Below are 13,005 nucleotides of genomic sequence, written 5' to 3'. Positions count from 1 at the left end.
AATCATTCAGCAAATATTTACTAAGTATCTTCTCTTGGCACGCAGCATAGTATTCTAGACAATGAAGAGACTTCAGTGAATAAAACCAACAAAATGTCCTGCTCTTATGGAGCTTATAGTCCAGTGGAGGACAACAGGCAACTATCAACTACAAAAGCAAAATACATGAACTATTAGGTGGGGCTAAAGGTTGTGGAGAAAAATAAAGCCAGGATAAGAAGTGCTGGGGAGTAGGGATAGGATTACACTGTTAAATTGGGGAGTAAGTGGTCACATAGGGCCTCGTGAGATGTTGCATAAAGAATCCGAAGACTTCGAGGAATGTACCCATAGATGTTTATGGAAAGTTGTTTAGGCAGAGGGAACAGTAAGTGCAAAGGTACTGGGGCTGGAAGGTCCCTAGCACATTAGAGAACCAGCAAGGAAGCCAAGGAGCTAGAGCTACCAGTGAGGGAGGGCGTGGTATAGAAGATGATCCTGTGTAGCCCTGATAACTTGTTAGGATTTGGGTTTTTATCTAAGAGAGATGGAGAGCTACTGTGACTTCTGTGACTTCTTGCATCATAAGAATCACTGTGGCTGCTGTCTTGAAGAGGGTGTAGGGAGAGGGGGCAGAAGCAGGGAGACCAATAAGGAGGTTCTGGCAGTAATCCAGGTAAGGTGGCCCGGACCAGGGTGGCAAGCAGTACCACCCAAATTACATACCATGATATCTCAGAACATACACAAATACTGGCAAGGTAACTGTAGTGATCTCAAGCAGAATGGGCGAAAATACTTCTTAAAAATAGGCTTTTACCAACCTCAAAAGGTGACACATTACACAGTTCCATTCCTATGACATTCTTGAAATGCCAGAATTATAGAGGTGGAGAATGGACTGGTGGTTGCCAAGGGCTGAGGTGGAGGCGAGGAAGGGGAACGTATGTACACACATGACAAAATTACACAGAAACCCACACAACACATCACACTGGTGAGGTGGGAACAGTCCGCGGATCGTAGCAATGTCAGCTGCCTGACGGACCCCGCACTAGATTTAAGCAAGATGTCACCTTTGGGAGACACCGGGGGAAGGGCACAGGAGACCTCTGCATTCTTTCTTACAATTGCATGTGACTACAACTACCTCAAAAATGACACTTTAAAAAGCCGTTTTTCAGAAATAGTCCTTTATGCCTACAGTGGAGTCCAAAATTCTGACCTGGATGCTTGGGGAAAAGAGCATGCCAGGGTAGACTCCTGATAAATGACCACGGAAAGCGCCCTCGGAAACCAAGCCACCACACTGCAGACCACTGTGGGACAGGCAACCCGGAGCTTTCTGTTTTCTAAGTGGAAGCAGCCCAGTGGCACCATCACGGTCTGGAGAGACTGAGCCTCCTCCGCAGCGGATTTTATTTTTTAAAACGCTGCCCCCGTAAGATGGTGCCACTAAGAAGGCTGCGTGCCCAGCCATCGCCCCACCAACAGCAGCCCCTGGCCGGGGTCTTCAGAAGACGGCCCTGGCCTGGCCTGGCTGAGGTGGCTGCTCCCGAGCTCCTAGGAGACCACACCTGACTCTTGGGGTCCCTGGCCTCTTCCCCTGCCCAGCGCTGCGGGTTCTGGCTGCCGTGGCCACCTGTCCACCACAAAACAGCCTTCAGACCCCGGAACGGGTGGATGCTTAGTGGCCTTCCTAGCCGAGTGTCACTATTTAGACTCTAAGGGCCTGCATAAATGATATCCATTGATTTCCTCCTTTCCAAGTTCCCCGCCATCGCCACTCCCACGAACTCCTAAAATTACTCATACGGTTTTTTCCCTTGGAAACCCCACTGAATTCCATCCCCAGAACCACCCTCAACCCCAAAGCCATTGTATTCAACTCTTGAGCACTCCCATCTTAACTATAAAGTCTACCAATCTGCCCACATGTGGACACATGAGACTCATGGTAACTTGGAACCCATTCCAAAATGGGATCGCGCTAGAACACTTCAGATAGGACTGAAGGTAAAGACAGTAGTTAGGAGCTCTCAGCTTGGTCTACAATGTAATGAAGAAACCCCCAAAGCCTCAAATAAATAAGCAGATATCAAAAAACACCCTCCCCTCTGGTCTGACTCCTGCATTGTCCTCCACTCAGCGGCCATGCACCCCCCACCATGGCCACTCCTTCAATGGTCATGACTACTCTGGACTATGGTCAAACTCCAGGACCTTCCTGAGCTGCCTAGCAGGGCTGCCCTTCTAGCCCTGAATGCCACCATTCCCCCAGGGGGGCCACTTTGCAGGAGCCACCAGAAAACACAAGTTTCTTCAAATGTGTCATGATGCTTCTTGCCTCTCTGTGCCTTCACACACACACACACTTCCACCTGAAATGTCCTTCCTTGCCCTCCGTCCCTAACTAATCCCACTCCCCTCCTCAACACCCAGCTCGAATATGGCTGTCCTGGATGTCCAGTCCGAGTCCCCCCAGGGACTGTCCTAATATGCACCGCGTTGTGTGCATCCCCTCCCCCACCCCCTCTGCCTATGCCTTCTGGACAGAGACTGTGTTTATTGGACTTGGCATCCCTGCATCTGACGTGCATTAATGCTGACTGACTGCCTGAACGGATGGATGGATGGCCTTTAAATGGAGACTCAAACGAAGTTAGAGCCAGAAGGGGCCCTTAGCCATGGTCCGTAGTGCGATCTCCTCACTTTGTAGATGAGAAACAAGCCTGCAGAATTATGACCTGCCCAAGTTCACACAGTGCAAATTAGGAGCCGGGTCAGGTGAAGCAAATGTGGGTGAAGAGATGTGACACGATAAAATAATCCTTAAAAAACAAATCCCAGCATTTAGAGAACACTGTTTTCTGAGAAGTTCCAAACACCTTAATGATAATGCCACCCCTGTGAGAGGTAAGGATCTGCCAACCCCACAGATTAACAACTAATGTCTGTCAGCACTGTTCCTTGATTTAAATGGTCTGCTGTAAACAAACTTCAATTCTGGGAACCTTGTGGTTACAGCACAAGGCTGACAGGCTCCATCATGAGGATCAGGCATCCACAGAGAACCACTGTGCGAAACGCTGAAGGGTTTCTGTAACCAGCTAGACACAGAGCACTGATCTCAAGGGCAAGTTTTAACAGGATCCACTAAGAAAGGGACACCGCCTGCCATGAGGATCGTGCTTATACCCAATGCCAAATATATTTTGTAACAGGGAATAGGTTCACTGCAACTTCATCTGAAGTTAAGCCCTACTAGAGTTCAACACGCTTCGGTGTGTGACAGGATCATTTCTCAACAGCCAATGGCAGTGTTACTGGAACGTAGAGTTAGAAGGGCATGCTGAGCAAATCAAAAGTGGTGGGGCCAGCTCCCACCTCCAGCCCAAAGAAGAAAACACAGGGAATTCATCAAACACCCAAACAGGAACTCGTTAGTCTGCAGGAATCCCAAAAGATGTGGGTCCAGAAGACTGGGGTCCAAATCCTGGGATACTACAGACTACATGACTTTGGGAAAACCAGCCAACTCCTGTGAACTTTGGGAAAACCAGCCAACTCCCGTGAACCCAGTTCCCTCACGGTGAGGGGAGGATGCTACCAACTTCACAAGGTTGCCACGAAAATCAGATGACGTAACATAGAGAGAAATGGTAAACTCTGTGGCACTTTTAACTGCCAGTTACTATTAAAAGGAAATTAAAATGCACACCGAAGAACCCCACGTAAAAATGAGAATAATATTGTGTAGGTTATACCATATAGATTATGATGCTATTATAATTTAATCACTTCCTCCCCATGCAAGGGACCACAGCAGAAGTGAGTAATAACATGAGCAGCTCCCCAGCTATTTTGCTAGACTTACAAATCTGCCTTAGAACGCACATTACTCTCCCCAGATACAAAAAGCATCCAGGGAGGTTAACAGGGAGAAACTGAGACTGATTAATCAACTCACTCAAAACAGTGCTCAGGAGGCCCTTGTCCTCCGCCCGGGTCCCTTGTCCCTCCCCGTCTTCCAGCTGCTGCAGCTCTGGGGACCGGCAGAGATGCCAGGAGTCCCCCAGCGCTCAAGAGCTGCCGACCCCTGCTTTAGCTTCAGGCTTTCAAGCTCCTCCTCACCAATGATCAGCCGAAAACTGCTAACAAGCACTCAATGCCACTCTTAATGCATGATCTGTCCTTCCTGACTTACTGTCTGAAGGAAGCTTCAGCGAGGAGCAAAGCTGACAAAAGGCAAACATTAAGGGAAACCCAAAGCAAATAACTGCACGTTTATCCTAAATTTTTTCTCTCTTTAAAGCCACAGCTGCTGGGGCCCGAGTGCAAGGGGCCAGAGGGCGGTGGAAGCGCCGCAGGAAGGCCAGCAGCGCCCTCTAAGGGCCGCGGAGCGCAAGCGCGGCCGCCCTCGGGGCCGAGAGGAAAAAGGAAGGAAAGGGGGCGGGAAATGGGGCTTCCTCATGACGTCACCCAACGCTCAGCGGCACAAAGATATCTTACTAGAAATTTCTAAATTTTAACCATCTGGCCCATACTGGAGAAATTTCCTTAATGTAAAATCAATAATAATACAGTTCCCAAAAACTGAATTAAATTCGTATTCTTTGTAACAAGGATAAATTCTAGAAGGAAGGAAAAGAAGATGTTAGCTCGTATGTATAACAAATACCCCGATCCAAATGCCCTGATATGTGCTTACTAAAACTGATAAAAGAAATAAGGAATACCTGTCCCTACCCCCGGCTACCCAGCTCGCGTCAAAGGCATCTAAAATTTCAAGTTCGGATATATTCTAACGGAAATAGTCAATGGATTAACAAGTAACTATACGTATTTTTTTTTTCCTCTCCTTTATTTTTATACCTTTAAATACTCGCCTGTATATTTTCAAACTGAAATAACATGTCCTGGTAAGAGGTTTAATGATAACTTAAGAAATCCCCGGTTCCATAGGAACAATGAAGGGAGGTTTGCTCCTCATTCAGCGAAGGGTGATGGGGTCCTTTCTGAAATGTTTGCGTCTAGCCTCACCCCACCACCATCACCTGTAATAGCAGGACAACAGCCCCCGATGATGTGCATCCCGCAATCCCCGGACCCTGTGAATATGTGACCTCACATGGCAAAATGGACTTCTTCGCAGATGTGATTGAGTAAAGGACCTGGAGATGGGGAGATTATCCTGCATTATTCCAGTGGGTCCAATATAATCACAAGGGTCCCCATAAGTGAAAGAGAGAGACAGGAAGGCCAGAGTCAGAGAAGGCAATGTGTGGGAGGGAGCAGAGTGACAGGACCGCTGGGAGGGGCCGCTAGAAGATCGTGGGCACCTCTAGAAGCTGGAAAAGGTAAGGATCAGATTCTCCCCCAAGACCCTGCAGAAGGAGCACAGCCCTTCGTTTTAGCCCAATGAGACCCATTTTGGACTTCAGACTTCCAGAACTACAAGATAATAAATGTGTGTTGTTTTAAGCCACTAGATTTGTGGTAATCCATTACAACAGTAAATAGGAAACTAATACATCCCCCCCACACACAAAATCCTCACCTCCTCCCCTGACTGTTTTCAGGGAATGAGCCTTTGTGACTTAACTAGAGATATGAATGGCCCTGTCAAGAAATATTGATAATGCTCTGGAACCATCCAGTGACAACTCTCCAAAGACATGAATTATCACTCTGCAATTCTATTACAACCTCTGATTTCACAGTAACAAATTGCATGCTCAGTTGATGAGTTAAACAGTTCTTTCATCTGGGTGGGCTCCGATGCACAAGATAAAAGGAAAGGGTATATCCACCCTCTCTTCTCAAAGAGGACAGAAGTAGGAGGGAAACCCTACAGAGCTGGGTGTAGGTTGGGCCACAGGAAAGCCCCTGAGGACTTCTGGAGATGGAAGGAATCTTTCCATTCACTTGGACTAGTGGAGACTGACTAGCTGGCCCAAGGCTGGGCCACACAGCGTGTGAATGAATGATACAGCAGAGACTCAGAGCCAGTCATCTTGATGGGGGACCTACTTCCCCTCTCTATCCCAGTGGTTATCAAACCTCCTGTTCTCTGGATTCCTGTCTACTCTTAAATTAATGAGGATCTCGCAGAGGTTATATTTATGTGGGTTTAATCTGTTGTGATCTACTGACCAGAAGTGTAAACTAAGCACACATTCCGCTGCAGGCATTAAATCATTTTAAAATAGCAGCAGTAAGCCATTTCATATTGGCATTAAAAAACCTGTATTTTATGAAAAATAACTGTTTTCCAAAACAAAAAGAAATAGAAGAGTGGCATTGTTTTACACTTCAGCACATCTCTTCAATGGGAGACAGCAGGATCTCTTCTCTGCTTACGCCTTCAGTCTATTACAATATGTTGTGGTTGAAGTGCCTGAAGAAAATCCAGCCTCACACAGGTCTGTGGCTGGAAAAGTATCTTAACCGCCTTATGAATCATTTTGGGAAATCTTTGATACTACACCAAAACTCATCAAGTAGCGGTTTCTTCAAGATTAGCCGTGATGTAGAATCTGAAACCATATGAGGAATTTTTCACATTTTGTTACGTGAAAAATCCACTGGGCTTTCTTGCACTTTGGCTAGATCGTTTAGCCAGGCAAGATTTGGTAACATTATGCACTGGTCACTGGGAATTCACTGGTTCACTTGGTTATGCAGGTCATCTAAATGCTGATATGTTTTTATACGACAATATTTAAGCCATTGCATTCATTTATCTCACCACCGATATTGTTAGAAAAGTTTTTAAGCATTGGGAAGCTTTCAAATGATGTTGGAGATAACTTGGCAAAATTTCTAATTTTCATTTGAAAGCTCAGACTTTATCACTGGCAAGACAGACTATCAGTTATTTTACTAGAAGTGACAGGCCCCCTTGTTCGTCTTGGAGAAGATGTCTGCCAAATACCCAAGTTTGTCTGTGGTCATTCTTTCTGGTAAATATGGTGTGCCATGAAGAAAGAAGCTAGTTCAGTTCACAACTCAAACTATCACACAAGAGGTTTCCTCAGGATTACCAGGATTTTCCTTAGGATTTTTCCTCAGGATTACCACTGAACTTGGGCAGCTCGCAGAAATACTGTATGTCCCTTTCCTGTTCCTTCACACAGAATATTAAAAAGACATGCCTTCCAGGGTAGAGACTTGGTAAAATTAATAATTTTTGCACCAGGACATTCTTAATTGAAACTGACATATCTTTTCTTCACTTCAATGACTACTAGTTCATTATGGCGCCAATGCTTCGATTCACCCAAAAGCACCAGCAGTTTCACCCACCAAGCTTTCCACCCTTGCTGCAAACAGCAACACGGTAAAAAAAGAAAAAAAAAAAAGGCAAACAGTATCTGGGCATTTCTTTGAAAATAGTTTTGACCTTGCAGAATCCCTGAAAGGATATTAAGTTCCAAAGAAAAAAATGATAGTCACCCATAACCACCCTAAGATAACTGCTAGAAATGTCTGCGAGTTTGTGTGTCCTCCCATGTTTAGAGATACGTATCCTATCAGACTGGCAAGTGCCACCATAATCTTAACGGTTGCCTAGCAGTTTACTGTAGGGAGGGATGATGGAGGTATCACTTGCTTATTTTGATTTATGTCTTAATGGACCACCAAGGTAAAGGGTTTATTTAGATCTTTAGTATGCCCTGCTTATCTCCTCTGTTTTAAGGAAAGTCCCCGTGCGCTGTGGTGGCCTGTCATTTAGAGTGGCTCTGGGTGCTTTCATTAGAGGGATTCTGGTCCCCAAAGTTTGGGAGCAGGGGAAGGTTTGACTCAAGCAGCTAGCTGGGCCCATGCATTGATTCAACCAGAGAAGGAGCCGTATGCCCATGGCCTTGCTGCCAGACCCAGAATCCAAGTCCGGAGCAGTGACTGTAGCTATGTAGGGCAGGACAGACGGGAAGCCTTCCAGAGGAGCAGATGAAATAAGTTATGTGCCCCATGATCTCTTTCACAGCACCGGGGAGCTATCTGCAGAATATAGCTGTTGCTTTCCTTCTATTAATTTCATTTAAATGCAGTAGATGTTCATTTCGAAACGTGCTGGTCCATTTCTAGTCTGATCGTCATTTTCCTGCAAATCCCACGTCAACACAGTCGAGAGAAGTGCCAGCAAGCATTCCAGCTCCCACATTCCACAGCTCAGTGGATTTACAGAGCAGAAGGCAAGAGAAGGAATAGCAAGGACCATGGCAGCGTTTCGGGAACTGCCACAAAGAGCCCTGACTCCAAGCACACGCAAATGTAACCCACTGGGCAGGTGGCAGGGGAATCCACCCGGAATGAAGCTGGAATCATCACGAAGCCAGTTTAGCATTACCTCCAGTTCCAGCCCATTTTCTGAAACAAAACCCCTTTCAACATTCACAAAATTTAATTTTGGGGGTGCGGGGGAAGCCATGGGTTGTAGGTGGGGAAGTTGAAAGGCTTTAAAATATGTTTTATTCTTGTTAACTACTACACCAAATATTCAGTGAATGATTTCCTAGAGATTGCTAACAGAGGAAAACAAAATCTCCCACTGGTACTGCCTTTTTTATGAAGAAGTGACTTCTGGCTTCCCACCATGTGGCATCAACCCGATGCAGATGTACCCACCAAAAAGAACTGCAAGGCACCGTGACTCCCCAACTGTCCCTCGTTTCCCCTTTCTAAGAGGGCAGTAGGGACACTAAATAGCATCATAACGCAAGTAGCCTTCCTTGGAATCACATCTGAATTTTTATAACCCAGCTGGGAGTGAATAGTATCCACAAAAATGTGGACTCTTGGACTCCTACAAACTGATGACATAAGTAAAAGCCACACCGTTTCAAGTGTGAAAATGCCTGCACAGGAGCTGGGACCGAGGGCTACCAAAGGCTTAGGGATGAAAACCCACCACAAACTTTAACTCTCTGCCGGAAACCTTCAAAAAAGTCTGACACCGAAAAGCGCTGCTCACATTTCAGCCCCGAAAGAAAGCATCCATCCCATCGCCAGCCCTCAGTCTCTTCCGGGAAGGGCGAGCTTCTCCCACTTTCCCGCTCCCTCCTCTCAAGACCAAGGTCTTCTCCCAGCTCCTAAGTTCCCACCGGGAGGTTCTGGCCTCCGTCCGAGCGCCGCTGATGCTTGGGCGCCGAGGTACCCGGCCGCCCCCGGGCGCAGCTTTCCCCCGGGCGCTTCTAGAAGAGTCTTCCCTCCCTGCCTCCCCGCTGGTCTCCCGAGTGCCACCCTCCAACAGGCATCCCTACCTCCGGGCAGGCGAACTGAAGGAAAGAGGGATGCCCACGGGGATATTCTGGGCAAAGGAAAACATCACCCCCACCTCCACCGCAACGCCAAAGGGTCGCTTTCCTTTTTTCTTTTTTGTTGTTTTGTTTTGCTTTGTTTTTCCTTTGCCTGAATCTCTCCGGGAAGTTAGACTGACTGCTCGAGTCTCCGGCCTCCGCGGCGTTCGACGGCAAAGTTGAAACCGAGGGCGCTGAGGTCCCCGGCACCAGTGGTGTCCCGCGCCCGCCTCCCGTGCGCAAGGCGCCGAGTGCCCAGGCCCCGCGTCCCCAGCCGCCCCTCGGCGCCCCGACCCGCGAGCGATGAGGACGCACAGGTTAGTGACACGACACGCACAGCACAGAGCGGGACGGCGGTCCCCGGAGCGACAGGCAGGGTGGATGGTGCATGGAAGGTGGACAGAGAAGCGGCGAGGAGGCGCGGAGAGCCGGGCAGCCGAGCCCGGGACTGCGCGTACCTGGAGCCCCCGCCGGGGACACGACGGGCAGCAGCGCGGCCAGGAGCAGCAACGCCGCCCAGGGCAGCGGGCACCGCGCGCGCGGGGCCGCCCGGGTCTCGGGCGCCATCGGGAGCCCGGGGTGCGCGGCGGGCTGGGCGGGCCGGCTGGCGGGTGGGCGCTGGGAGGGAATCGGGGAGCGCGGAGGCGCCGCCGTCGGGTCCCCGCCGTCCGTGTGGGTGTGCGCGCTCTGCGCCGTGCCCGCGGCGCCCTGGTCCCGCGCTGATCGCTCCGCCCGCGCACCGGCCGCCGCGCTGTGTACTGAGGCCTCGGGCCGCCCGCCGCGCCTTTTAGCCGCGAGCGCGCGCCCCCTGCCGGCGGCGGGGCGGCGGGGCGGCGGGGCGGCGGGGCGGGGGGCCCGGGCGGGAGGGGCAGCGGGTGCCGCGTCAGGACTCCGGGAGCTCGAGCGCCCCGGAGCCCCGCCTGGGGGTTCTGAAAATTCGGTGATTGCGATGCGGGTCGAAGGGGCCTGGGAAGTTCCTCCCATTGTCTAACCTCTCTCGTTTTCTGGCTCGGGAAATGGCTCATCGCTTCCAGTCGCTGCCAAGCCCAAGAGCGCCCTATGGTCCCCTAAGTAAATACCCCTGGTTTTAACGCTGGGGACTGGAGCCAGGTCCCTTCCCCTCTTTCTGCACGTTGCGGCCTTTCCTGCGGCTCACCCCGGCCTTCCCACACCCCGCGCGCCCAGGAGAGGGGGTGGGATGTCCTTAGACACCGCTGCTCCTCGCTGTCATTTCAGGGGAGCGCATCAACTCGTCGCAAAGGAATCGTCTTGAAGTACGGGAAGTCCCAGCCCGAGGACTTGACTGGCCTTGCTTCCTCCAGGACCGATGGTGTGAACCCTGCTCAGGGGCTCCCTGGACCGGACTCCCACCTGTGTGTGGCCGGCCCTCGCCCTCCGAAGCCTCGTGCCCCTCCAAGCGGGAGGGGAGCGCCCCTGGAGGCGACAAGGACACCTGCGCCAGGCAGGGCGCTGGGGCGCCAGTGCTGCCGGCTGCCGGCCGGTTTCCGCGCAACGCTGCTCGCGCTCAAGCTCGCAACCTAACACTGAGTCAGTTCTCCGTCGGGACACCCCAAAACTTGACCAGATTTGTGTCATTCCGCAGAGAGGAAACGATTATTGAATGAATTGTAGACCGATGAAAAAGAGAAACACAGTAGGTCTTTTCTGAAACGAAGCACCAACACATCCTTGCCCTTGAACCCTGGCTGGTGCCTCTTGCCCAGTGATCGGCTATGAACCCGTAATTCCTTCAGCCCTCCTTTCGGGAAAGCTTTCTCCTGGTTCCCAATGACGGTTTGTTTTTCATTCATCCGGAGAGTCCTTTGTACTCCCAGAGCTCTTGTAGCTTGCCAGCATTTTAATGTTGAAATAATGCACTTTCTTACATTGCTCCCTAGTATTGTGATGTTTCCTCCATAAGCCATGTAATGCGGCTGTGGTTTTTGTCAGCCCAGCAGCCCGCCACCTCCGGCTCTTCTTTTGGGAATAGTAGCCCTTTCCCCCACTCCAACCAAGTGGCCCCAGTGGGAACTGTCCCTTCCACGCCACTCTGTTCTCCACTCCAGTTGGTCCAAGGATCCCTAGTGACCCAAGCAGGGTCAGAGTCCTAGCTGGTGGGAAAGTCTTCTTTCTCCAGTCATTCACAGATGTTGAAGGATGGCATCTATGGTAGGCTGAAATATGGCCTTCGAAAGATATCCATGCCCTAATCCCTGGAATCCATGAATGTTACCTTATGGTTGCATATATGATTAAATTAAGCATTTTGAGATGGAGGGATTATCCTGGATTATCTGGTGGGCCCTAAATGCCATCACATGCATCCTTACAAGAAGGAGAAGGGGATTTGACATAACAGAGAAGACAATGTGCCCACAGAGGCAGAGATAGGAGCGATGCAGCCATGAGCCAAGGTAGGAGGCAGCCACCAGAAGCTGGAAGAAGCAAAGAACAGCTCTGGGCACCTTGACCCCAGTGGAACTTATGTCAGGCTTCTGGCCTCCAGAGCTGTGCGAGGATACATTTCAGTGGTTTTAAGCCCACAGACCAGTAGTTGCTACAGCAGCCACGGGAAACTGACACAGTAGCCAGGAGGTGCCTGTGTCTCTGGCTTCAGCCTTGAGGGGCATCATCCAGAGAGAATGAAGCCAACACACGAACAACGGAACAGGGAGATAGAGTCTGCAGGTGTGCAAGTCCTGGGCTCGAGCTCCGGCCCTGCACTTCCTAAGCTCCAGGAGACAAAAATTCCCTTTTGCCAAATTGGAATGGGATTTCCATCCCATGTAACCACTGAGTCCTGACCACCGTATTCCTTCCTTCCTTGTGAAATGCATGTGCATAGCACCTGCCTCCCCAGCATGTTGCTTATTAGAGCAGCTTTCTTCTGTGGCCATTTCAGAGTGAAGAACAATGCAAAATTGCCTCCAACTAGATCAGAACAATCAGCCAGGGACTATGAGATATAAATGAAATGGCTAACATTTCTGAGTCCAGATTCTGATTTGATTACAAATTTGAGAGTGTGTTTCATTTTTAAAGTCCCAAAAGGAAACTTCAAACTTGAGGATTAGAAGACTTCAAAAAAAAAAAAAAAAAAAACAAGAAACAAACAAAAAACAAAAAATGGGGGAAAAAAGACCTCAAAGGAATCTGACCTAAGAATCATAGTCTTCTATCCTCGATGTGACCATTTCAAAAATACAAGCTCTCCAAAGTTTTCTTCCCCTCTATTTTACTATTGTCCTGATAGATGTTTCTGGTAAAATAAAATAATGCTTTACCAAACATGTCTTGAGCAGTATCTCTTTTGTTCTGATTCACACAACAATCTTAGAGGCACTACTCTAAGCGAGAAAACCAAGGCTCTGAGTGTTTATGTGACTTGTGTACCCACACTAGTGACAGGTGAGGGTGACAGTCTCCCCCATCTGACTCCAGGTGCGCGTCTTTTCCACAATACCACAACACCTCCGGATGTCTCCTATTCGATTTTCGGCAAAAGCATCAGGATCCAAGCAGAGAGTACAAATAAAAGTATATTTTGCATGCCCCGTGTCCAGTACAGATGGATTGGAGACACCTCTTTATCATCCGAATGGTGAGCAATCCTTGTTAGCAGACAATTACACAAGACCTCAGCGTTACATCACCCACCTTCTCAGGGTTTGGAAGATGCAGGAGAGAAGTGCTGGTTACATATGCGTAAATCCATCGTTGCCCG

The 13,005-nt window shown here is 49.4% G+C and overlaps 1 protein-coding gene across 1 annotated transcript in view; it reads right to left on the bottom strand.

Annotated features, from left to right (window-relative positions):
* Positions 1-10,024, bottom strand: part of FNDC1 (fibronectin type III domain containing 1) — a 98,958-nt gene extending 88,934 nt beyond the window's left edge. The window contains exon 1 of the mRNA XM_045865832.3: positions 9,740-10,024. Coding sequence (XP_045721788.2) covers positions 9,740-9,848 — 109 coding nt within the window. The 5' untranslated portion in view covers positions 9,849-10,024. The remainder of the gene's footprint in view (positions 1-9,739) is intronic.
* Between the last annotated feature and the right edge of the window lie 2,981 nt (positions 10,025-13,005).

This window comes from Mirounga angustirostris, unplaced genomic scaffold (assembly GCF_029215605.1).
Source record: "Mirounga angustirostris isolate CCGP_5_RB_7025 unplaced genomic scaffold, mMirAng1.0.hap1 SCAF_8, whole genome shotgun sequence".
Classification (NCBI taxonomy): Eukaryota; Metazoa; Chordata; class Mammalia; order Carnivora; family Phocidae; genus Mirounga; species Mirounga angustirostris.
Note: the sequence above shows the minus strand (reverse complement) of the source record. Positions and strands in the feature narration are given on the sequence as shown.